Source organism: Dicentrarchus labrax, unplaced genomic scaffold, assembly GCF_905237075.1.
Source record: "Dicentrarchus labrax unplaced genomic scaffold, dlabrax2021, whole genome shotgun sequence".
NCBI lineage: Eukaryota > Metazoa > Chordata > Actinopteri > Moronidae > Dicentrarchus > Dicentrarchus labrax.
The window spans coordinates 12,137,636-12,164,696 of NW_026136702.1; the positions used below are offsets into that span (position 1 = coordinate 12,137,636).

The window sequence follows — 27,061 nt, forward strand, 5'->3', positions numbered from 1 at the left end:
AAGATTCCTATGGGGACTCATCACTCGCTGTGATGTTTATATAGTAAGCTATAATCCTTAAATTTATCACTGATCGATAGGGTTTCTTTTTTTCAAAAAGCCTTTTCGTTTTGCGACGTGCGTCACTGGCGCGCATCAAAGACGCAAAGGCGCAAAATATACACCCGAGCAGCGGAGACCGGTCGGCACTTGGAATAAACATCGTCGCGGCGGTATTACTGCCCTCTGTCCATCTTTATTATTAGCGCTTCGCTCCGCCCTCCTACCTGTAAATCTCCCCGCTCTCCTCTGGAGCGGAGCTGACAGGCGCTCTCAGCTGGCCGCTCCGTGCCAGGGCTGCAGGGGACCGAATGGAGACAGTGACATCCACCCGAGCGCTCTTCGCTTTTACGCAGAATTGACAACGAAAACATCCGCAAGAACATGTAGTCTTCACCGCAGTGACAGCTAAAAGCAACAGTAGAATTAAAATCTCGAGGTGCGTTTGTTTTTTTTTCTCTCTTTCTTCTCCGCGTTGTGTCAAACCGTTCACAGTCGATTAGCGCCTTAAAGAAAAGTGAAATCGATTCTCCGCCCGCTAATCGACGGGATCCCCGAATGGAAGACGGCTGAGGGAAGGTCGCCTCGCCAAGACAAGGCTGTAACATTGTTCACTGTCGCTGTGTTTACCACGATCCGAAACATCATTGGCAGCCTCGAAGGCTGCAAACGACGCCGTCTTTACCATGGCATTTGGCGTGAGAGAGACAGGAAACCCCTCAGATTGAGAAGCGCCTCGGATTCGTCATTATTGCGGATTTAAATGCCTCTCTCCAAGGGCCACCGACCCGCTATTTTGGTCCGGTTCGCGTGTGCGGTGTCTCACGCTGTCACTAATAAACAATTCATAGACTGCTAAAAAAATAAATAAAATACAGACTCCATCGGGTGGGTGAACACAATCTACAGTCAAGAGGGTTTTTTTTTTTTTCAAGCAATATGGCTGGTGAGTGGGGCTGGGGACGCTGGCACAGGCTCTCCAAGGCTCCTAAATGCTAGCTGAGGCAGATGGCACCGTTCCCCATGGAAGCGACAGCTCTATGAGGACAAGCAATATCAATAATAATATAAATCCGGACTCTTCAATCTTAATATCCAAGATGGAAGACGTTGTCATCCCGTTCTCGTCTGAGGTGCCCTGCGACAATAATGGACAGCGCATGTGGTGGGCATTCCTCGCCTCATCCATGGTGACGTTTTTTGGGGGTCTCTTCATCATCCTGCTATGGAGAACCCTCAAATATCTGTGGACTGTTTGCTGCCATTGCAACATCAAAAGCAAGGTATGGCTGCTTCTGTGTCCACAATCAGTTTGTAGATTGTAAAAAAAAAATAAAAAAAATCTCTTTAAAACGCCTCATACATAATCACATATACACATATTGTATTTATTCTATCTGACACTGGCCTGACTTCCTGTTCGGTAATGGCCTTCATTGTGTTAGTGACATGCCACTAAGATTAATCTGATGGTTTCTCCTCATCATCTGCATCATCTGCACCCACTAAACAGATATCAAGTGCCAATTGCACTGCCTTTATAATGAATGCATCCCTTGATTGTTATCATCCTGTTGGCTGTGTTTACCAACTCCCACTCTTGAATGAAGGGGGTTGTGTTGCATGAGAGATATGGGTGGGATGAGAGGAGAGCAATTCCTTCATTTTATTTTGCTTCAACACACAACAGAGTGTCCTCATGCCACACTGGCTCCTATCTTGTAGGGTGAAAGTACACGTTTTCGGGGGGGGAGGCAGAAACTAGTTTCATGTAACCAAACATATTATCCTGCCCATTCCACCACTGAGACCTAATGAAGTCCACTGGGACCCAGACATCAAGGCAGCCCCTTTTCTAGGTTGCAACAACTCCGCAATATTAAGTCCCTGGAAACATAATTCCTTCTTTTCACAGCTTTCTATTCTTAAATGTTTGCACAGTGATTGGTTGTAATGTGTTTATGTTGCATATAAAATGTCTTTGTGGATTGATGAAGCTAATCTGTCTGCAGGACTAATATAGACATAGGATAAAAAGGGGGACTGCCCATTACTTTGCTTGGGGTGGCCTGCATTATGGGTGAATCATGGCTTATTCACATGTGTGTAAAAGGCTGCTTCATACATGACTCACACACTTGCGTATAGTGTGAGTGGTCCCCTGGCTGAAGAGAGGGCGAGTAAGTAAAGGTAATGTTGCTCACAGTGTGCAAAACATTGCCCAGCGTTTTATTTCATAACGCCTGTTTGGAGTTAGAAAATATTTTGTTATTTGATACGCAAAAAAATCAATGGCAAAGTGCTGTGATGGTGCCAATCTGTATTTAGCATTAAGTGCAGAGGGGTTGAAAAGAAAAGTGACAATGATGGACGGAAATAAGAGAGAGCAAGGGTGAATGTCTGTGTCCTTGATAAGTTTGCGTTATATCCAATTCAAATGGATGAGCCGTGTCCCTCCTGCTGCTCTCTCTGCTGTCATGTCCTTTTGGTGGCCTTGGCCCTTTTCTGCCCATTTCTGTTTGGTGTTATGACAGGTGGGAGACTGGGCATAGAGTCATCATCCTTAGCTGGCAATAACTGCAGAAAATAGCCTTCATTGCTCTACCATGCGGAATGCTGTAAGATGCAATGCATGGGGGTTTGGTTTTTAAATTATGTTTTCTTGTTGCTGAATGTTACCTAGAGAAACACTGAAATAATTCAATGTGATTTATCAATATTCAGGTGGAATCATATTGTTATGATATGATCATATCAAAGTTAAAAAATTTCAATTAAATCTAACAAAATTATTTGGTGAATGTTTTGTTTTACATTTTTGAAGCACAATAGTGAAACACATTTCTACTGAACATCCATGTAATTATTTAAAATGCCATTTTGGATAGATTTATGCCATATGCATTGATATCTGATTTTTTTCTTTGATTTTATTCTAAATAATATTTTAATATTGATTTCATTCATATCTCCCCGTGCCACACCCCCTTTATGCACAAAAATAACAGATAATTCTCAAATAAGCTGTGTTTGATCTAAATTTTGGACATGACGATGAACTTCATTACCTTTGAATTGTCCATATTGAAAAGCACAAGCAGGCATTTACATGATATCGGAGTTGAAATGCAATCAGTCCTCTGGAATTCAGATTATTTTAAAGTCTGCTTGAAAAACACTGTCCCATCTTAACAGCTCATATTTACACTGAGAGATAATTCTGGCCAGTATGCTGTTTAGGCTATTACTTGGCTGTCAGCCTCCTGTCATTTTGTTCTGCCCATGGATCCCAGTATCAGAAATGGCACCAAACCATATGTCATCCTTCATACTTCTCATCGTTTTGCAAGGCAAGTGATGAAAATAAACCATGCAAATATAATGAGGTATCCATCTTGTGACTGCTAGTGGGTATCTGGTTGCATCTCATCTCTTGCAAACGAGGAGAAACGCTAAAAATGAAAGCATGTTTCTGTTGGTGGCTCCCTCTCTGCGTTGTTGTGTTGCTGTGTGTGTATGGAGGGCAGAGCCATCCCGTTAGGTGACTTTGGTAGGCTTGACACTTGGCTGCAGAGGGAAAAGGCTTGTTAGGAGTATTAAGAAGGGGAAACTGGATCTGTGTTCAGCTGACTAGAGCGGCCGGCTAAGTTGGCATGTGTCAGAAACAGGATGCATAGTTGGGGGGGGGGTTGGTAGGCTTTCTCTGGCAGTACTGGGAACCTGGAATCATAGGCAAGGAAATAGAGGTGGAAAATCTGAGAGAGACACAGGAGGAAGTGGGAACAGAGGGTGTGAGGGTGATGAAGGGTTTGAGAGGGGGTGTTGCATTGCATATTGTCCTCCTGTGCTCTGCCATTGACACACAGCTGTGTCCTAATTCTTTTAAATGGCCCTCCTCTCTGTCAGGATTATAAGGCAGAGGTCGTGGGTCATAGATATCATACTGGAAGAAGGAACGAGATAAGTCTTGAGTCTGTAAAAGATAGAATTAGCCTGATGATGACTGCAAAGCCAGTAATTCAGAGGAACCAGGTATAATCACCTTGGTGCTTCTATCTTCCTAAACCAAGACAGAACAATTGTACTGCAGACAAAGAAACAATGTTTTATAGTTCTAGTGTCTCCTGGGTGGACTAAAAAAAGCAAAAATAAAAAAGCAAACCCATATTAATTCTTCTAACACTGTGCTAATAATGGCAATATTCATGGCATCATTCATCTGCTGAGTGTTTCATTTTTGAACCACATGTCAACCACATTTGTAATATGATTTACCCCCTTTCAAGTCCCCCTGCAAACACCAACCCTCATCCTGCCTGGATGAGCTTCATTATTCTCTTTTTACAGTACAGACTTTCTCAGTAGGGGGTTTCCCACTAAGGCAAAGACTAATTTAGGAGAATGCTAATGCATATGCATGACTGGCAGTACTCTGGAAATATAAGCAAAACCACTCAAAGATACTAAAGTGGAGGAAACCACTGCCATGTTGCCAGGCTTGTTACCATATAAGCCTATAAGCCTGTTCTATTTTTTCCTCCCTATGGTCTTGTAGTCTTGCTGAATTTTAGTTTCTCTGCTGTTTTCTGTGCTTTGCTGCTTCACTGCTGTATGGTTATCTAATAGTCTAGTTATCTACTCTGCGTCATGCCACCTCCAGGAGTTCTTATATGACGCCTCTGTTATTTGGGTTGCGTGGGGAAGAGGAGTATAGAGGCTTTGCGTTTGTGGCTCCAATCTCTATTCAAACATGAATGGCACCATCATCCTCTGGAGAAAATGTTAAGCATGGCTTTACTTAAAAACTGAAATACTTCTAACTATACCTCAAACTAAACTAACCTTTACTGCATTTTACACTGAATGTTTGTATAGCAACAACAATTGGTGAAATCAAACCAGAAGTTCAACCAACCAGTTGGCCAACAGCCCAGTAACTCTAACTTAACTTACTGAAATTAAACAGGACAAGGCATCAGAAGTGAGCCAACATGGGGTGCCTGGATAGCTCACCTGGCAGAACTGGCGCCCCATGTACCAAGGCTGAGTCTTTGCTGCAACCAAATCCGACCTGTGGCCCTTTTCTGCGTGTCATCCCCTCTCTCTCTCTCTCCCTTTCTGGTCACCCTTGAGCTGTCACTATCCATTAAAGGCAAAAAAAGGCCCACAAAAATATATATTTAAAAAAAAAGTGAGCCAACGTAAGAAAGGAAATACACTTAGTGATGTATACGAGAATAACCAGGTAAATGTGATAATTTATCTTGATAAGACATTTAATTGCCCACCCATAGTTTGTTGCTATTTGTTATATGAAAATTAAAAGTGTGACATGGTGGAATTATAGGTTTTTGTTTGGTTTGTTGGTTAAAGCCTCTCTATTGTAAGGATTTACCTTTTTTCATCTTATATGGCAGTGAACAGAATAAATTTTTTAATCGTAGGGTGTTGTTATCAGGAAACTAATTGGCGAATGAATCAATATTGCAAGTAATCCTCAGTTGACGCCCTAATCTATGGCTTTGTGAACTGGTTGATTAGGCAGCAGGTTAATGTCAGCTATAAACAATAACTTATATTTCATACTATTATAAGTTTTAATTATGCGACTGACCAATTGTCATGTTTATATGATTTATGAATGACAAAATAATTTATGATGGAAATCACCCATTTCTTCCATCTCACCTCAAATGTTGCCAGTAGCTGAGAGGCCTCCACTATGGCAGCGTTTGTTTTACCCTACACAAGACAGCCTCCACAGGTGTTTATAAGACAGCTTCATCTTGAGGTGTAAAGGACAACAGTCTGTAGTGCAGTAATAAGCCACTGACACCTGTCACAAAGCAGTAAGAAGGGAGATGGAGTGGTTACACATCAACTGCAAACTGGTCCGAACTGACAACACAGAGGCATTGTACAAGCCAAGTCTGAGTGGACTGTCATATATTAGGAACCAAACTACACAATGTATCACTGTGTTTTGGTGAGATATAAACAAAATACACCTCGCTCCTCACCTCAGCACAACAGCCTCCCCCTCATCCCCCTAAGGTGCAACATGGAGTGTTTTATGTGCATTTTAGAGCCAACAGCCGTCAGGATTGTGCAGTTGTTCTGTACTTACACCTGTATGTTCTCTGCATGTGAATCGGTGCATATACCTCAACATCTTTTCTATGCATACACTTTTCACAAATATTTAATGTCAGACAATTAAACAACTTTGTTTAGCTATTAGATTACACACGCAAGTCTGATCTCAATATTTTCACTTTTAAAAATGTGAGCAGATGAGTGGTTCTTTCACACACTGAGACACTTTCTCTGCATTTGTATGGCCCTTAGTACAACTGTTAGATATCTTTATCATTTTATTCAATGCGATTCTGCACAGCCTGAATGTTTACATATTTTTCACATTTTCTGTCTTTTATCTTGATATCCGATGCTTCCTCTTCTGCATATCTTCTCACAATTTCCCTTTTATCGTAGATCATTTGTATTTAGCTTATGTTGTTTCTCGTCTTTGTTTGCTGCTGCACCAGCCCGGTGTCCCCATGGCAATCATGGGATCATTAAACTTTATTTTATCTAATGAGAGTTTGATGTGCTGTGCCTTGGTTCTCCTCACTGAAGGCCAGATTCTGCCCTTGTGATGTGACTGATAAATAGGTGGGGTGAGGACACATCTAGTGGCTGTGCTCCATTTTCTCTGACCCTTGTCAGTCTGCAGTTAGTGGGTTCATGATAAAGCAAATGTATCATCACTTAACACCTAATAGCTTTAACTTTAAAGGTGGAAAGGTAAATTTGCGTTCTTTAAATCTGTTTTTTAAACTGCAAGGAGAAATCCATCTCATGATCAGCCATCTAATGAGATATGGCAGCCATGGTGAATTTTAAGTCATCACAATGCATTTTACCTAATTGAAGATTGTTATTGATTTTTATGCTGTAAGCCCTGGGTTTCACTGCAGAGCAATTAATCAAACCTGAGTTTGAAACCCACCTCAGTGTTTTCATGTGTCTGAGTCTACATTTGTTTCCTGTTGTGTGACAGGGGAAAATCCAAATCTATGGCAGAGCAAATAAGGTATGCTGGGACACTCTTTAGTGCGCTTACTTTTTAAGTGGAATGGATTGCGGAGGTGCCTGCAGAGAGGAGCTGTTGTGAGGCCTGTGTATTCCTTTGTGCTTGGCAACAGACCAGCTGCATTTTGCTAGAGCAGCATAGAGCACACACCCTGACATCAGCTGTCGTTCTCACTAACCTAAGCCCAACTTGGCCCTGCTCGCACACTAGCTTATTGAAATTCAGAGGTAATTGAAGAAATAACATGTGCAAAAGACCTGAAGAAATGCGTACGAGTACCACTGAACAACACAAACACTTGATGAAGACTTGCTGTGCACACATGGCTGCATTTATGAACACTTCTTTCATTTTTGATGTCATTTCAGGAATGTGTGTGTAGGCGGACTACTATGTTCTTGTGGCCAGTGGTTGACTTGCATGTGTCTTGTCATGTGTTATTGACACTTGCTCGGAGTGAGCATGCCTCACAGCTGTCCCAGGGCAAAGCGTGACCAGTTTCCACCGCAGCACGCATGCCGGTCCCCAGCCCCTCTTAAAAGGAGCAGGGCTGCAACTAATGATTATTTTTATTAGTTAGTTTATTAGTCTATAAAATGTTAGAAAATTGTTGAAAACTTCCGAGAGCACAATGTGACATCTTCAAATTGGTTGTTTTGTCCAAACAACAGTCCAAAATGTACCAAAGAAATTCAATTTACAATGACATAAAACAGAGGAAAGCAGGATTTCTCTTTGATATGGGACTGAAGATCCATTTTAAAATCCAACAAGACAGCACAAGTTGTGTGGGCCTTAGTCAATTGATATTCTTAAATTTAAATGTGTGTATATGTTGGAATCTTTGCTCTTAATCTCACTATCTTGATCTGCTTTTAAACAGATGGAAAAATAAATATTATTCTGCAGCAAAACACAGCTGATAAAATGTAAGCTTTTACAAACTCGCTCTATCCAGCATCCCTGATTAACTTTCATTTCTCATACTCCTACATCCTCTAACGTGGAATGTGTGACTCATGAGTTATTTTTCAGTGGAGATCCTCCCTTTTCTAGGCCCTAATCCCTAATTCTCTCTGCCTGATTTGATGGCCATCTAGGGACAACTGTAGTGTGCCGTGCTGATGTATGGTAATCCACAGACAAGGAGAGGCCATATATCAGGCCAGACTATGTATATCATGAGGCAGACACAGAGGTCAACCCCCCTGTGCCCAAACTGTGCTCCCCTGCCGTCATGCTGTTATGTCTTCTTTGGCCAGTCACCGGACTATTAAAAGGACTTCCACGCCCCAGGAACTATTCAGAGGTTAAAGGTTAGAGGGGAAGGGTATACCTGGCTCCACATGGGGGAACAGTGCTAGACTGGCATTCCCATTGCTGGAAATGTGACTCAAAGGGTCTAAGCCACTTGATCCTTGCCTAGTCAAACTGGCAGTGGAAAATCATTTGCATATAGATCCACTGGTTGAGACCGGCTAGGCTAAGCTGGCAAGGGAGGCCTGCAGGAGGGAGATAGCTAGCTTGTGCCTGGCTAGCCAGCGGGATCATGGCTTATGGTTTCTAGTCTACCAGCTTTCTTCCTCAGCTGTTGTTGTCTTTAAACTGCTTAACATCAGAGGAAGGGCGTATGTGTGTGTGTGTGTGTGTGTGTGTGTGTGTGTGTGTGTAGGTTGGATGCTCTCCCTATAGCCTGGCTATAGAAATCAAATGTAATGCTATTGCAGAAGTTTCAATGACTAGAGCGAGGAGTTAAAAAAATGTTTTTATTTTATTTTACAGACCTGTTTAGTTTTAACAGGTAGTTAAGAAGAACTGTTACTGTGCTTTGTAGTGCGTATGAGCCTTACTTTGTCTTTTGCAGCTTAATTTTCATGCTCATTTACATTTCTCAAATCTGGAAATCTTTGTGTTTTTGTATGTGAGATTGCAGAGAGTCTGATTTTAGAGGCATTCAGATCTGATTGAATTGTTCAGTGTTGCTCAAGAGTCTATATGCACATGCAATGTTGTCTATTGTTTTATACTGCTGAGATTCTGTCACCATTTTAGACATTCGACTCTGTTTTCAAGCTGTATAGTCAGATTTAAATTTCAGGTTTGCCATGTAGAAGTCTTAAAATACCAGAACTGTCCCATCTTTCAGTGCCACGTCATGGAATCACAGCAACCAGACAGACCAACTCTTGCACAGCCCTGGGACTAGTCTTTTCTGGTGCTGATTATCAGGCAGAGCCAGCCATCTCCTACTCTCTGCCCCTCATCTTCGCTCCACTCCCCTCAGCCCACTATCCACCCTCAGAAATCAGGGAAGCCAGTGGAGCACTGATATGTGGACATCAAAACATGGTTAGCGTTATAATTGGCGCTTTGAGCTGTGTGCACTGATGCTTGGCGAGAGAGATGGAGACAGAGAGAGAGAGAGGGATGTGTGTAGAGGACACGGCAGTGACCTTCAAAGATCTCAGCAGGCGGTCTGTCTGCTTCCTATTTAGAGATCAGCTCTCTCTCTTACCAGCATACATGGCTCTGCAAAACTGGCCCTTTGGGTGAACATACAAGCACATACCAAGAAGGATACAAAAGTGTAAGGATTACACGTCACCGCCGCCACTGCGCTCAGCAACCTATCTCAATTAAACTTCAAGGGGGCTAGGCTAATATGCTAATTGTCATTCTTCTAGCAGGCTGACAACAGGCTTAGATTTAACTCTGTGTGCCAGCATTGTGCCTTCATAGCCACCATGCTACAATACTAAGATTGCACTCCATTTGGCAGCATCCCAGTTAGTGCCTATTAGTTAAGTGAGCACTGGATACTAATAAAATAGAATGTTTTTTATGGGGAAATACAAGTCGAGTTGACAGTGAAGGGCAGCCTACAAGCTGAACCCTGTTCAGCCAAAGTGAGCGGGCCTGCTACACAATGATTTTACCTCTTGACTTCTTCTGACATTTTCCAGAGTGGCTACGCAGAATGAATAGCCCAGCTGTCAATTATGGCCTTGTTTGATGCTTGCAAAAGTGAAATCCCAGAAGGTGCTGTCTCACTTGGGTTCCGTGTGCTGCCCGGCATTGCTCTGAAAGCTGTGAAATGTATCTAGACGTGAACCAAGCAAGGCAAGTGAGGCCAATTTCAGAGGGATATGAGCTTTGTAAGATGATGCGCCTAGTGTTGAGTCCCGAATGACAGCACATGTAGACATCATGTACAGATGATGCACAGAGTGCAATGGTTCATTGCTGTTTGCCTCATTAAAGATGGATGATAATGTAAAGCTGTCTTGCTTCTCTCTGACAGCCTGTGCCATTGAGATTAAGCAATGCTTTAATTGGTCAGTAGTTGTAAGACGTAGTTTGCCTTGCTGCTCTCCTGGGGACCATTTAGACGGTAGTTATTTTCAGTCTGTAATAATAGGGCTGCACGATATGGTAAAAGAAAATATTAGTGAGATTATTTTGACAGGGATTGCAAGATGGTTCATGATTAGTAGGAATGATAATTTTTGCAAGACAATTTTCAACTATTAAAATCATGATGGTGTGACATTTATTGGGGTCTGTTCCAAACAAACATGTTTTTTTTTTACATCTGAAGAACACAATTTGTAGGCTAGGGCATCTCTGCAGAATTGCAGGACTTGATTGTGCTGCTGTTTTGTCACACATTTCACCTTTTTCTAAAAAAATAGCAGCTTCTATGAATTGGATGGTTTTTTTTCGGGGTTTTTTTTAAAGTTATTTTTTTGGGCCTTTTATTGCCTTTATTTGATAGATACAGCCGAAGATAGACAGGAAAGGGGAGTAGAGAGAGGGGATGACACGCAGCAAAGGGCCGCAGGTCGGATTCGAACCCTGGGCCGCCGCAGCAAGGACTCAGCCTCAGTACATGGGTCGCCAGTTTTTATTAATTGTGCAGCCCTAATTGATAAGTGAATGGAAGCCATTTTGAACATCAATGATAAACTAGCTGCGACAGTACATTAATCTAAAATAATACAGATATAAATGTAACTCATGATCTCCTCCACTAATGATGTGCTTCGAGTCTGTGTCTATTCTGGCAGTTATGGCTTCAATGCCAGATGTGATGTCTCATTCTTTGGTCCTGTCTTGTCAGATGGCCTTACATAAGGCTTGGATGTGTACATACTACCTGTTAATATTCCTCCCTTCCATTTTCAAAGCTGCATAACGTATACAGTATTCATATAGAGTGTTTTTGTATTCAGTTGCAGAGCCTGTTTTGTTTTCCTGCTGTTACAGTGGAGACGGTGTGGTAATATCAATTCAGTGGAGGTCAAGTTACAGAATTGTGGCTCTGTGGTAATTTTTTTAAGCATTAGAATCTAAAATAGATTGCAGCATTGTTGACACTGTCTCAAATGTGAGAACACAATTGATTCTGAATGGCAGGCAGATGTATGTATGTATGTATGTATGTATGTATGTATGTATGTATGTATGTATGTATGTATGTATGTATCTTTGTATGTATATATGTATGATAAGAAAGTAATTTGTAATATTTCTTCAGCACTAATAGTCATTACTACTCACTGTGTTGTTTTCTTTACCATTGTCAATCGGGATTCACACTCTGGATGCTTCTGGATAGTTTGTGGTCTGTGTTGAAATGTGTGGTTCAATTATGATGTTGACCAGGGGAGCAGAAGGGATTAGTTCTAATATTCAGACGTAATGCTGTCTATGGTGTTCATCTGAGACATGGAATCCATTGGCCACAGTGACACACAGCAGTTGTGCTCCATCTCTGTGTTTTGGCAGGATGTATTAAACGTAATGGTCATTGGCCTCAGCTATTCTGCACAAGTGAAGATTTTCAGCACCATGGAGAGCTCAGGAAGGGAGACTCAGCAAGGCTTGTCATTCACATGTACAGTACAAGTGGCTATGTTGATGCTATTAAATACTGTGGTAGATAGACATTTAGAATCTTTGACTAAAAATATGGCACCTTATAGAGCCTAATAGAAAAATACAAATGGCAAAATGTAAGCTGGGTTCCAAAAATTAGAGTGGCCCTTTAAAATGATTACATCTAGTATTCTAAAATTCTATTCAAGAAAATTTCCATATAAATGAATTTTTAATTACACACTATTCAGGTTCCTTTATTTAAACTAAATGAATGGGAAGGGAAGATTATTTATTTACTTTTTGGACATTAGTCATTCTGTAGCAATGCACTTAGAGACATATTTGACATATTTGACATATTTGACTCGACACAACTCAGATCAATCTCATTTCACAGTACAGCTCCCAGCTCTTCAACTAATGCTCAGGGAATGAACAATGAGTCAGAGTCACCATGTCTCAAAAGCAGGGTTTAATTGGTTGCATAGAAATTGAGTGTCGCACAATGATAAGGTGTGCACTGGCCGAAGATCAAAGTAAGCTTTTTCTTCCTGCCATATGCACAGTATATTGTCAGGGCTTGAAACAACACAGCATTCTTTGTATTTTTCTTGAAATCCAGTGTACAAGGGTAAAATCATTCTGAGCAAAAAGAAAAAAAATTAAAATTGTATTTTTTATTTTTAAATCTTTCAAATTTCTAAACTAAACTAAATAATCTGACACACGAAAAAGTCCATAGTCCGGCAAGTGCAAGTGTTGCACATAACAAACACAATAATGCTATTCTTAGACGCTTGCCAGCAGTGGGGCTAAAAATTTAAAGTTTGTCATAAGAGTGGAGCTAAAGGAAAGGGCTTATCCCCTTGGGAGTATTCGCTCAGCAAATTTCATGGCCAACTGCTTATTAGATTATGCATATTAGATTACATTATGTGCAAAGTTGACATTTTGGCCTAAGGGGTGCCGCTGGGAGGAAGCTCACGAGTGTTCAGAATTGACAGGGTCCATTCTTTGGGGAGCATAAATGCACTCAGTAAATGTCATGGATATAAAATGTCTTGTGTCACTAGAAAGTTTTGCTTGCAGAAATCAAGCAGCCAAAACATATGATGTCACAGATTTAAGATTATGAGCCCAAATACAACAATCAGAGAAAATCTTTCCATCCTGTGTGAGTTTGTGCTTTTTGCCCCACCAGAAAAAATACTTGGACCAACTCCAGAAAGGTGAGATTTATGTATGTTTTAAGTTTTAAAAGAGAATAGCTTCATAGATAGATAGATAGATAGATAGATAGATAGATAGATAGATAGATAGATAAATGTGTTATAGTAATATAAGCATACCAAATTGTCAGTCTGACTAGACGCTATCCTAATCACTGGCCTAATAACATGGTGGACATTTTGATACGTCATATCAGGAAAAGCACAAGTGTAATTAATAACATTAGTAATGGCTGCATTCTATTTAAATTGACCAGTTCCAGATCTTTGGTATTGTGCATGCTGGCTCACTGTTGGCTTACTGGGACAGATAATTAATGTTATTTGTTCCACCTGTGCCTTTCTTGCCATGACAAGTCAAATTGTTTGCCGGGAAAAAGGCCAACCACAGAACAGCTGATCCACTGTTGGAGATGGAAACAGAAAACATGTTGGGGATTATTATTGTTGATAACTTTGTTTTTATATTTATACTATGTACCTTTCCAAAAACTCTTGTTGCATTGGTAGACCTCCAATCAGGACCATCTTATATTTGGATCAAAATTGTATAATTATAATTGATTGCCTATAAACAATTAGTAGGATTGGCAAATGTGTATTAATCTGACTTGCAAATGGTAACAGAGTCATTACTGAAGCCTGACAGCAAGGCTTATTTTCAGCGGGAAAGGTGGCTTGTTAAACAGTTACTATAAAAACATTAAAGGATAAGGGTGTAATGTGTCTTCCCTGTGGGATAGGGCTGAGAGATTTTGAATAAAAGCATTTTTGCCGACAGGAGTGGTCAGAAGGAGTGGGTTGGCACATCTGCAGGAACAGGCAGTAATTGTCGGAAATCTTGAGGGAGTGGGTGGGTTTGGGATTGAAAGAACTACAGTATCCCACGCAGACCATTAATTAAAGGGGCATTAAGCATCAGAAACACACTTGTCAGTGCATTTGTTATGTCTTTACAAAAGTGAGTGAACACTTAAAATAAATAAATGAAAAAATCCTTCTCTAAAACCATTGATTTTTTAGAAATTGTGAATGTATGAAGTTCGGCTTTCCATCAGTATCAAATATTTAAGTTGAATGTATGTAAGGATTTTGAAATTTCAGGTTTGCTAAGTAAATGTGAGTGATGGCAATTACTTTAGACACTTTGGGGCAGCCTTACCCTGACCCAGAGTTATAATCCTTAAGATTCTGTGACAGCTACTTGTTCCATCGCTCCCTGCAATATTTAAAACTGATCTGCTGCTTAAACATGACAAAAAAAGTTGTCTTATGTGCATAATTCATAAACGACTGTTGTCGGCCCTAACCTCAGTGGTTCCTGTGACTCCTTCACAATAAAAGCCCCCCCATGTTTCACCAGATGAACAGTTTCAATGTGACGCAGCAGGCAGCTGAGATGCTTGGTTTGCATTACCAGTAACTTAATACAGCTCTGAAAAGGATGCAGGAGAGTGAACAATAAACAGTGAGACTGATATCAATGGGATAAAACTACAAACAGTATATAGATTGTATTTTTCTTTTTACATTTTTGTCTTTTTTTCTGTACATTATTCATCAGCTTCTATAGCCTTGAGATGCCTCCCATTATAGTTTATCTTGTGCATCTCTGGTAATCATAAGTACTTAAGAACCTGTTTCTCTAATTTACTTGATTTATTGATATTCTTGATTGAGTGAGTTATTGTGATGGTCAGTATTGATGGACAGAGGCTGCCCTGTTCTCTGATCTCGTAAAGGGCCTGGAACAGGACACCGCTAAGCTTAACAGCTTCTCTGCTGCACATTGTCTCCAGTGAACACGATGAAACAGAAGTATGCTGGCAAGTTTTCAGAAAGCCACAGGCTTTCACTTCCGTCAATCCTCTTTATTTCACCCCTTTGTTGATTTTGTATCCTTTGTTTTTCCTTGCAGAGTTGTTTGTTGGTAGTATTTTCCCTCTGTTTACATCTTATCTTTCCCCCTTGCTCTCTCCCTTTCTCCTATACCAAAGCATCTTCATCTGTCATTGTCCTTCAGGTCTCCCCAAAGGAGCCACGGTCTGAGAATTTGGTGACCAAGCAAGACTGGTCTCTGCTGGGAAGCCCTTGTTGTTCATTTGGCCCCTCTACCCTAAGGGATATAAACACAGAGGGACAGATCATTAGTGATATCACAGATGACATGTGGAAACCTAGCATTGTTAAAACACTGGAAAAGGCTTGCCTTCACCAGTCACTCAGAATTAGAGAGCTTGACAAGAAAGGGTTGAGGGGGAGAAGGATGGACAGCAGGAAGGGAGTAAATGGAGGCAGCCGAGGGGCTATCTGTTTTTGACAATTTATGAAGACATTAATTGCAGTTTCTCTCGTCATTTGATGGTCATCTACTTCCCGTTTAGGAAACTGACCCCTGCTTAAAGGATCAGAAATGGAAAACTGCGACCTGAGCCTAACTACAGAAGGAGCCTTTCACCTGTCTCAAAAGGGTCGGGGTCAAAGTTGACAAGGGTCCCAGGAGAAATTAGCCGTCTGCATGTTCTCACATAACAGCCCAGTGAACGCAACAAAGGTGGGGTGCCTTTTGAGGCGAAACCCTACCTATTCAAGCTGCACTGCTGCTGTTTCCTCTTCCTGTGGGACTAGCCCTGGACTGCTAACATGGCTGCTCTTTAATTACTCTGACACGCAGCCTCTGACCATCACTGCCATGCTCCCTGTCGATCAAAGCAACCCATTCTTGGCGAGGCGTGCGTGTGGGTGTGAGAAATACAGGGTTTATGCGATTTAAAAATGCATGCTAGGCGATAAGAACAAAGACAAAGACACACAAGTCGGGAAATACATCTCCTTGTTATAAATAGATAAAGAGGACCTTACTTAGCCTTGTTCAGCCTTCCAGAGTCCATTTCCACACTCTGGTCCAATAACACAAAGAAAGAACGCTTCTTTGCAGCTATTTTCGATAACGGCATGATGCATGCAAAAGCCTTTCATTAACGCAAACTTTCTGAATTCATCAGTGTTCTCCTCAGATGTCTTGACTTTTCATGTGTCTTTGTTAGAGGAGTGAAATATGGAGAGGAGACTTGAAACAGCAGTGGGAAACCAGTGGGCAGAATGGCAATGGCTGTGATATATAGAGACTGCAGTGCATAATGTGATTTAGTGCTGTCTCAGGGCCAGCCTTGGCCCTGCTGTTTTTATTCACACATACAGCACACACACAGACACCCCCCTGCCATACACACACACACACACACACACACACACACACACACACACACACACACACACACACACACACACACACACCCCATTAAAAGCATTAGGAGTCTGACATTTAGGCTGTGCACGCCACACAGGTGGTGGTTTGCTTCTCTGTGCAACCTGTGTCTCAGTACGCATACATAGAGGCAAGGCAGCGCCGTTTGAAAGGAATGGCTGCTGGACACAAGTAAACTGGGGCTCTAGAAGATAGGCAGATTGACAGTTGTAAGGGAAAATTTCAACATTTTGGAAAATATGCTTATCCACTTTCTTGCAAATTCTTCTAAAGAGTTACATGAGATAATTGATACCACTCTCATGTCTGTATGGTAAATATGAAGCTGTCGCTAGCAACTGGCTAGAGACGGGAAACGGGGAGACAGACTGGCTCTGTCCAAAAGTAACAAAATCCACCTTTCAGCACCTCTAAAGCTCAATAATTAACATGTATCTCAGTTGTTTAATCCGTACAATAACCAAAGTATTAAAGAAATAACAAGTCGCCATTTATGGGGGCTTATGTGCCAGACTGTTTCTTGGTCTGGACCAGTTGCTCAGCAACCAGCGGAGACTCAAGGAGGTTTCTGGACCTGAAATTCAATCAGTGCATCCCAAAACATTACTTTTAACGTAAATTTAATATTACTGGCTGTAAAAGCTTTAGCTTACATGGCACAGTTCCACTAGTGGACCGTATGTTTCCCTCCACTTGCATACAGTGTGCTACATATATATAGTAACTGAATCATAGTAGTACTTTTGTTCCTCTATGTGGCCTTCTTTCTGTTGTAAAGCGGCAGTGGCCTCGAGGTTGCCAGTTCCAAGTGGAGCAGGGGTCATTTATTGTGATACAGTGAAGATAGTAACCCTGCCACGTTAGAAGGCTTACCCAGAAGAAAGTGGTTTGTAGGTCCAATAAATAAACTGCTTTTGATGTGAAATGTAAACATTTCCAAAGCACTGTTGTTACATGCCAGAAAGCAGTATAATTCTATATGTAAATGCACCTCCACACGTGCATCTATATTCCTTAAACACTGTTAGCCTTCTGGAATTTGAAAGTGAAGGAGAAAACAAGTCAATTAATTTTTTCCGACCTAAGGGTTTGGTGAAGTCGTCCCTGTCTATGTCAACAGTGTTCGGAGGCAAATTGCATTTTTTGTTTTGCCATTCCAATTACTGCCGGGGATAGATGCTTTCTGTCCTCCCCTCTGTTCTGGGAAAACAAAACAACACAGAACAGCTGGGAGCTCCCTCTGGTTTTAAAGGTGACTCTACTCTTGTTTGTACCAGATATCGTTAAACCAGAAAATGGCTGAAAATTCCATTCTTTATCAACTCTGTTTCATTGTATTACTGTTATGGTCTCTTTTTGTGCTAATTACATAATGATATATTTATGTACGTCATTATGCCGCATGAATGCTAATCATTCTAAGTCTTTACACAGACATTTCCCATTAGTTATGGATTGTGATGATTTTGTCCTTTCAATTATATTGAGGAAATGTCTTATCTTTACTACAGCACTAAAGTGTGCTGCATTGGTAGAACATCATAATAAAATGTAGTGTCACTACAAATATTGCATTTAATGGCTTGCACAGAGCTCCTTCCTGTGGGACATATATAATACAGCTGAGGTGCTACAGGTGGAATCCCGCATGAATAATGGAGATGCCAGTGTGTTGTTCATTTGTTGTGTGGACATAGATACTGTAGCTGCATTATTGATGGGGCCAAGACTTAGCTGGGAGGTGGCATTCTTTACCTTGATATTCATAAATCAATAACGAAAAATCCCACAAGCAGTTTTTCACAATATACACCGCATTATACATTTACAGCACTCTTGATCTTAGGGCCACGATATTTACTCTTGGTTGTTTTCCGAGCCTTGTCATTTGTGTATCGCAAAAAAATACTTTTGTTGCAACAAGGGAATTAGATTGGCTTCAGGAAACTAAACTGTATCTTGCCTTGTCATGTGGCTCGTGTGACTTGTCTAGTCTCGTGGCTGGAGAGCAGAGGAGGAGAGGGCCTTTGTCCCCACTAGCTTGCCACTCTGCAGGAAATGATCTCAAACACTGGGGCATTCTACGAACAACCATGCAATCAGTGCTGTCTCCTGCAACTACTCAGCTAAACTTGGCCCTAATCCTGCTTTAATAGTAAACAACAGCTGTAGGGCACCCCGGCGTGCTCTGATGAGAAAGGGAAATAACTTTTTACTATTGTGCTGTACACACATTCAAATATGTCCCCTACTTATTTTTGTTTTTTGATCTACAATGTATACTGCACGTTAAAATGAATCATGTCTACTGTAACTACATTTTATGGTAAATGGACCTGTACTTGTATATCTTCCGACCACTCAAAGCGCTTTTACACTACGTGCCACATTTACCCTTTCACACACACAGTGATGGCACAGTCCATCGGACAGAAACTAACATTCATACACGTTCACACACCAATGCATGGCATCGGGAGCAATTTGGGGTTCAGTATCTTGCTCAAGGATACTTCGACATGTGGCACCAGGAGCCGGGGATCGAACCAACAACCTTCTGATTAAGGAGTAGCATCACATTCTAGTGAGCCCATTACTGTTTCTGATAAATTATATTACTACTCTGAACACTGCTATATGTAATAGGACAAGCACAAAAAAAGTGTCTTTATATCACCCTGATTCTATGCAGAGCCAATTACCCTGCACACACAAATACACATTTACACATGCTCGACAGAGAGAGCCAGGTTTGGTTTCTTTCCTTTTGCGTAATGTTTTTTCAGGCATACTGGAGTCTTCTCAGTCTGTCATTGTTGAACTGGGTTTAAAATAGACAGGGGTATTTGGAGGCAGCTTAGTTGCAACTGCAACACACGTGATTGAATTAGAGTGCTGTCAGTTGGGTCCATTATAGAGATCCCTTGGATATTTTCCATCAGCAAGTTGGTCGAGAGAGTGTCTCCTGTTACGCTATTTTTCTTGGAGTGTTTAGCTATGCTATGCTGATCGATTGGCACATGCAACCTCACAATTTACTAAAGCATGCTATTTGAAACAAGTCTCCAGTAATGGGTTTGATGAAATGCAATTGGAGACCACAATTATTATACATCTAGTGGATAGTGTGCACAATATAGTGCTTGATTGTGCCCTACAGGAGCATTTCCAAGCAGGTCATGTTTTGTGAAAAGCTCAGGACTAAATTTTGACTGACAGCAAGTTTAAGAGATCAACAACTGAAAGACCCTAAGCATGAATGACACAGCATGTGAAGCATGTGATGGGTCTATATTGGCTCAAAAGGCGTTGCACACATTGGCTACTCGCTGTGGTATGTTCAAGTATGATCATATTAAAGCTCAATATGTATTGTGGCATTCTTAAGTTACCCTAGCACAGCTTTATCCTTGTCATTGAGGTTTCCTTGAGACTTGGCTGCTGTTGGTGACATTAGACCAATGCAGGAGAATATATGTCTTGTAAAGCCCGGGCCGCGAGGATTGAGTGTGTACCAAGGTTGCACTTGGACTATTTTTCACCCTCCACTGAGCTAAAAATAAGGTGATGGTATTTTAGTATTTTGCCACCTGCATTATTAGAATGCCCTTCCTTTGACTACCGCTACACCTATAATATGGAAATAAAAGATTAGAAACGTGTATCCTTCACATTTTTAGTTTTTTATATGTATTTGTGTTAAAAATGTGTATATAGGCTTGGACATGTTGTTTTTTGTTTCGTATCTGCATGTGAAATTATGTCATTAACCTAGTTTATTCTTCACACAATCCGTCCTCTCTTTATTTCTATGTTCCTGTGCTTAAATCAGTGTCCAGCCATTTGTCTCACTCTTGGCACAGATCTTACACTTGTAGTACTGTGAAGCCAACTGCTAAGCTGCTTTGTGCTGCCGTGATTCCCCGATAATTTCTTGAATGGCAAAATGTCTCTTTATTTTAATTGTTGATCAGCTTACAAGAATATTTGTGTTAGTTTCAGAAACACTGGCTGTGGTCCATGTTACAAATCAGTACAAACTATGGTTTAAACCTTATAAATGTGGTTCAACTCGTCTGTTAACACACAAATCCAGATTCACACATATGGAGAATGGCAACAAAAAGGATCAGGTGGTTGCTATGCATGGGCTCATGCAGAGATGGAAGTCTTTAAATGTCATTTCATTTTACTTCATTTACACAGTTAAAATGTTCATTCATTTTCCGTACCAACTTATAGGTATTCAGGGTCAAGGAGATGCAGATTGGCTTATTGGCTGGGAGGTGGTGAAACATGGTGGATGGGCTGACTATATGACACACGCTGTACATTTACATGCCACTATAATTTGATAATAACAAGATTCAAGCTATTCCCTGACTTTTGCAGGTGTCATGTAGACTCCTTACCCAGATTATTTTAAGGTTGAAATTGGAGCAAACATAATCTTATCAACAGACCTACGGTGCATTACTTATCTTTTGAATTACAGTCCTGTGTTGTCATAGGATAGTTTCTGTCCCTGCTTTGATTCTGTGCATGCACCAGGAAAAAAGAAAAACCTTTTATGTTTTGAGGCAACCACAAAATAGCTTCATGTTACACTCAACAGGGGAAGTAACAGAACTTGTGTTAAGGTGTTCTGCAAATAAATTAATAAGAAAACATATTTTCTGCTGTAGTGCTAAAAAGATGTTTCCTATGTTTTGCTTTCACACATGTCCCTCTAATGGTGATTATTGAACAAATTATGTAAATGTGGTCAATGCAAACCATGTAAACTGTAGCCTAATTGGATCTTAATTCACAGTCATATGGTGCTGTTAATCTCTGCTGACAAACAAAGTGATGTGGATTTAGTGAAATGTACATGTTTAATTTGACGTTAGGGCCAAGAAAAGTAAATTAACTCAAAATAGCACTGACTGGCAGAGGAGTCTCGCACATTGTTTACACTTTTTTTGTTTCATGTAATTAAGACCTAAGCAAGTGTTTACATCTGCTACTTTTCAAACTGTTAAGTAATCAGAAAAGTGAATTATCACTTTTTCTGATTACTCCACACAATCATGTGTTGACTCTGGCTACATCTCTCCCACATGCGTCTTGAATTATATCTCCTCCTGTCTTTCTCTCTCCACCTGCCTCTGTTTTTTTTCTTCCTGTTGCTCTGCTTCTGTCCCTCTCTCTACCCCCATCCTCCAAACCTCCCTTCCCACACACTCTGTCTCACACACCTACTGTCTGCCCGCCAGGTCTCTGTTGCTAGGCGACAAGCGATGAGCGATGGACTGCTCTTATGAGAGCGACGTTTGTCCGTCATGATCTTATACTTGCCTCTGCCGCATGCACGTACAATGGCTTTCTCTTGATGGAGTTGTAGCAGCTTTCTATGGAGAGAGATCAGTTCCATTTGTGTATTTAAATTGCATATGTTTGTATTTTTGATGTTTGTATTAATGAAACATCTTTCAAAATTTAATTGGATGCATTTGCAAGCCTATGTTTTAAAATGGATGTAGTGGCAATTTACTGGAATAAATATTGAATCAAACATAAAATCACATTGCAGTCAGAGCCAGTGTGAAGCCTGAAATGACTACTCAACAAAGATCCCCCCCCCATACTAGTAATTCAGTATAAAGACATATTCTTTTTTTTTTAAAGTAATTTTATTGGCTTTATTTGACAGTGACAGCTGTAGATAGACAGGAAAGGTAGGTAGAGAGAGAGGGGAGGACATGCAGCAAAGGGCTGCAGGTCAGACTCGAACCCGGGGCGCTGCAGCAACTCTGCACATGGGTCGCCAGCTCTACCGACTGAGCTAACTGGGCACCCAAGACATATTCTTAAATTGCAATAACTTCTGGTGTTTATTTGTTCAGAATATTACCAATTTGAATCAAATATTTCTAAACCATTTTTTGTTGCAAAATAGAAAATGCTATTTTATTAGATTTTTTTATCATTATGCACAGAAACTAATATAATATTAAAATTTCCACAGTATGTTGTAATCTGAAGCTGCTGCTGAACATGCTTGAACTGCCGCAGCACCCCTCCCCATGCCTCCCTGCCACCTTCTCATGTTACCAAGCTGCGAATTTCCCTGTTGCTTCATCCCTTTTGATTAGTCCCTTGGGCTCTTACGGCTTTTATTTTGACAAATGAGCCTGGTGCTGAGCGCTAAAAAGCACTTGCAACAATATTGATTAACAGTGGCTATTAGCTAGTGAAGACGAGAGGAAGAGGTTCTTACAGTAAACCTTCACTGGCCGTCCGGAGCCTGTTAAATAAATGCTCTAAGGCTGGGGATTAGTGTTGCAGATTTTCTCACCACTGCATTCGTAGAGAAGCTCATGAGCTGGAGGTTACTTCATTGCAACAGGCATAATGCATCTAGATGAGTAGATTACTGAGGCTATCTCTCTTAGCTTTCTCAAAACCCAGATGAAGTGGTAATGTAAACTGTCATCATTATGACATAACACACATTGTGTCATAAAACCTTTGCACAGATGTTTACTTGACAGAAAAAGAGGAATAACTATATATATTTGCAACCACTATTATATCTTAAGCTCTGTTTAGGGATGTCAAGCCTCGTAATGACTGCTCTCCCTTGTCCACACACATCAAAACAGCACAGAGGAGTACATCATTGTAGTTGTCATCTGCAAGGACAGCAAGTGATTGTCTGTAAATGAAGAGCAATGAAGAGTTCTAGCCTCCTCATGATTAATCACTCTCTCTCTCTCACACACTCACACACACACACACACACACACACACACACACACACACACACACACACACACACACACACACACACACACAGATACACTCCTCCCTTGGTTCTGGCATTGTTGCTTCAGTGTAATTTCATAAAGTAAAGCACCCTCTCATACAAATGTAGCCATAACGCATTCTTTGTGTCACCCCCAGTGACTTGTCCTTGGGTTCGTACAGAGCTGCAGTGATCAAGTGCACACTGTGTGGACAGTAGAGGAGAGCTGATTCAGTCTTCACATCATCCCATGTGAAAGCTGTTGCCAACTCTCACTCTAACACACCCTGACAACACTTTTTATTTTTGTGCTGAATTTTCAATGTTGTTTATTTGAGCTCAACAGTGCAGCCCGTAGGGTCAAATTGCTGACTCTGGGGAGGTGGTTTTCTCCACCCATACCCGCACAAACCACCCCGACATCACAGCGCCGTCATGGGGATTGCCTCCCTCAACCTCAGGCGAAAGGCAATCCTGCAGTACTTCCTGTCAGCTTCTTAAATCCCAAACCTGTTACAAGCACAACAACAACGCCACTAACAGGAACAGGCAGATCACAGCCGAGACCAGAGCTGAATCTCGTCTTACACTGAACACAAACAAACATGGTTCAACATGGATACAGAATTCTTCCTCTGAGCTCCGAGTGCCTTGTCTGTGGAAGTTTTGTTCTACAGTAAAAATCCTTTGATTTGGTAAAGCACCATGCAGACAGATAAAGACAGAGAGAGGATGCCTCAATCCTCCCCGGCAGCCCACTTTACACTTGACATCACATAGAGGCTTAATGCTGTGCAATACGGTCCAGTGTTCCTCCGAAGGCAATGACCTTTCCTATAAACACACAGATTGGTTTGCGTTGCCATCTTGCATAATTACAATGGTTCTCTCTAGGCTTGAGAACGTGTGTACGCACTTGCTGCAATGTTTCATCCAGACTCCAGTTCCTCTTAATGGATCTTGTTAGCGGAGGTCAAAGTCCTCCCTCTCTAGGGTGACAGTAAAGAAACACAACCTTCCCTGTGGAACACATTGGGGGCCTTGGTGTTGGCTGATAGGAGAACACAAGCCATAACAATCCCCTGCATGCCCTCTTCCCATTGCCTCTTCCTAACTCCAGGGTTAAAACATGCAAATTCTGTATGAAGGAAGCTGATTTATTTTCCCCAGTGGGAGGCGTGAGATCTAAATTTAAAATGATTAAATGGGCCTAGAGTTAGAAAATCATTCGCTTTTTTTTGCACACATTTGTTAGCCTCTGAGCTGTTCTCAAATCAAGGGCAAGACCGAATCATTAGGCTCAGATGACTGCCTTTTTTACAGCCTTTAACAAGAACATTTCCCAAATAACATTGTTGACCCTTATATTGTGTAATGCAATTGGTGGACAGAATCGACACATTCTCAGAAATTGGAAGAATTTAGATCCTGCTTTGTTTAGTGCTCCTCATTAGCCAAATTGGTCTTTTTTTGCATTCAAACAGTTTTTGTATAATTAGCAAACCATTAAAAGTATAGTGTGATTAAAATTCACACCTATACCTCTTCTGCAATTGTTCCACATCAAACTTGTGGCTTAAGCTTGTCTCAATAAATTCACATAGTCCTGTGCCCTGCCTGGCATCAGCGAGAGTTTTGAGAGCATTATTGCACCAGGAGAAGATAAAGGTAATGAGACCTGTCTCTCAAGCAGGGAGAGAATAATCTCCTTGGTCTCTTCAGGCTTCTCTTAAGCCGGTGGAGTGGAGCGAAGTGGAAAAGACAGGAGAGGAGAGAGCAAAAAGAAACGGAGAGGGACTAAGGAGAAAGTAAAGGAGATGGCAATGGAGGTATAAGAGCAGAAAAGGAGAATGGGAAGATAGAGGGCTATGTGGTTATAGCAGTTTACCTCAGTGGTTGAATTATGGTCAGCCAGCTGTGTCTGTGTATAATAGTAATTTGATTGGTTGATAAGATTAAAAGTGGTTAACCAATGTGAGAGCACTGAAGATACCAGTGGAAGATGAAGGCCCATTGTGTAATAAATAATGTATTAATTGTCAGAAGGCATCAAACAGGAAGATCATTACCCACAACTTGCCTTTGATTTTGTATATCTGTGAAAGTTTATCAGAAACATTGTTTGGACAAATTATTTGCTCATCTGATAGCTTGGTGTGTTGAAAGACTGTGCTCATACTTATTCATTCATATCTTTGCATGGACTGCAATACTCTGTGTCCCATCATGCAACGTCTCCCACTCATCTGTTGTTCTGTGGTTACACATTTTCTGAAGTGACTGATTCATTAAACAACAGAGTTGTTTTCTTACTTACAAATAACACCAACTCAAATTTATTGTGTGCTTGAATTTATTTACTAGTATTCATTTGCAGTGACAGATACAAAAACCACAGAGCTGTATTATCTATTGTTCCATTAAACCTGTGTTGTATTGCATTTGCAGACTCATATTGCATCAAGAAAGAATATAAACTCTTTCCTGAATGAGAGTAGTTGATATATATAAAACATAAAAATAATTTTACCTTTTGTGGTCCTAGGCTGTTTGTTGTTTGATTTCAAGACACTTTAGACACTTTTAGAAATGTATCTAAAAATATATCTGCCAGTCATGTCTGGATGTTGCTCTTTATAGAGTGGGGCTCATTGATCAGTGCAGGTTAGACAGCAGGCAGCCAATTAGGGCAATAGCTACCATCTTGGTTGTTTTCCACTCTTGGAAAACACCTAAACGGCCTGTTCTGCAGAAGTCCCGATTCCATCCGTCTGTCGTTCGCTGAGTTGCTCATTGACAGAGAACTTTTCGTCTGTCTGTATTTAGGAGAAAAGCTCATTAAAGTGTTCTGAGGGCAGTAGGAGATCAGGGTTAAGACAGGTGACTGCTTGATAAGATTGTTGCTGTGGCTGTTGCTGCTGTTGTTATTCTCTGTGCTTCTGTTGCTGCTCTTTAAATTCACTGAGGGCGTAGAAGAAACAAGACCTTCGAGAAGAAAGCCTCACGCTTTCCGTTTGGTAACAGGGTCCAGGAAACTTTGTTTGCAGAACTCAAAAATGGGCCATTAAAAAATATATATATATATATTAATATGATTGAATATGGAAATAACTTGGTTCTGGCATTACATATAATAGAATCATTTTCTTAGATTAATTATAAATGATTAAAATATATAATGTTAGCAGTACCTCCACAGATGATTATTACTTAAGTTGACGGACTTCTTTAACTAATTCAGGTTTTTTTAACATGAATAAAATCCCAAATAGCGTATTTGTCAACTTAATTAATATCACATGTAAGTGTTTTGTCATATCTTCTTGTATGCTTTGATATATTGAAGCATATGAAATATTGGATGCAATAAGAGATAAGGCTTTCAGAACATTACATGGTGTGGATTAAACGTTAATTAATATGTTGTAGCCCACATGCATAACCAATAGAGGCTGATTCTGTTCGTGCAAAGGGCATTAATCTTATTTTATCTTGATTTCCAGGATTGAGGAGTCAGTCAGTTTGACACATAATCAAAGAATAACAGAATTCTTAAGAGCATTACTTCAGGTCACTCTGTCAATTGTAATTGTTAACTGGCAGAAGACCAGGTTTGTCTTTTATAGGCAATTAAACATTTAAATTGACTTAATAGTAAATTAATAAGCAAATTATTTAATAGTTGAAAGAGTGACATAGTTTATTGACTTCTGAAATGGCAAAAGTGCTATCAAAGACTAGTCAAGGTCAAAGACAAA

General features: G+C 40.7%; 1 protein-coding gene across 24 annotated transcripts in view; it reads left to right on the top strand.

The window, feature by feature from the left end:
• The first annotated feature begins 276 nt into the window (after window positions 1-276).
• kcnma1a (potassium large conductance calcium-activated channel, subfamily M, alpha member 1a) overlaps window positions 277-27,061 on the top strand; it is a 134,934-nt gene continuing 108,149 nt past the window's right edge. For all 24 annotated transcript variants that reach the window (XM_051379808.1, XM_051379718.1, XM_051379727.1 and 21 more), the window contains exon 1: window positions 277-1,322. In XM_051379808.1, coding sequence (XP_051235768.1) covers window positions 1,032-1,322 — 291 coding nt within the window. In that variant the 5' untranslated portion in view covers window positions 277-1,031. The remainder of the gene's footprint in view (window positions 1,323-27,061) is intronic.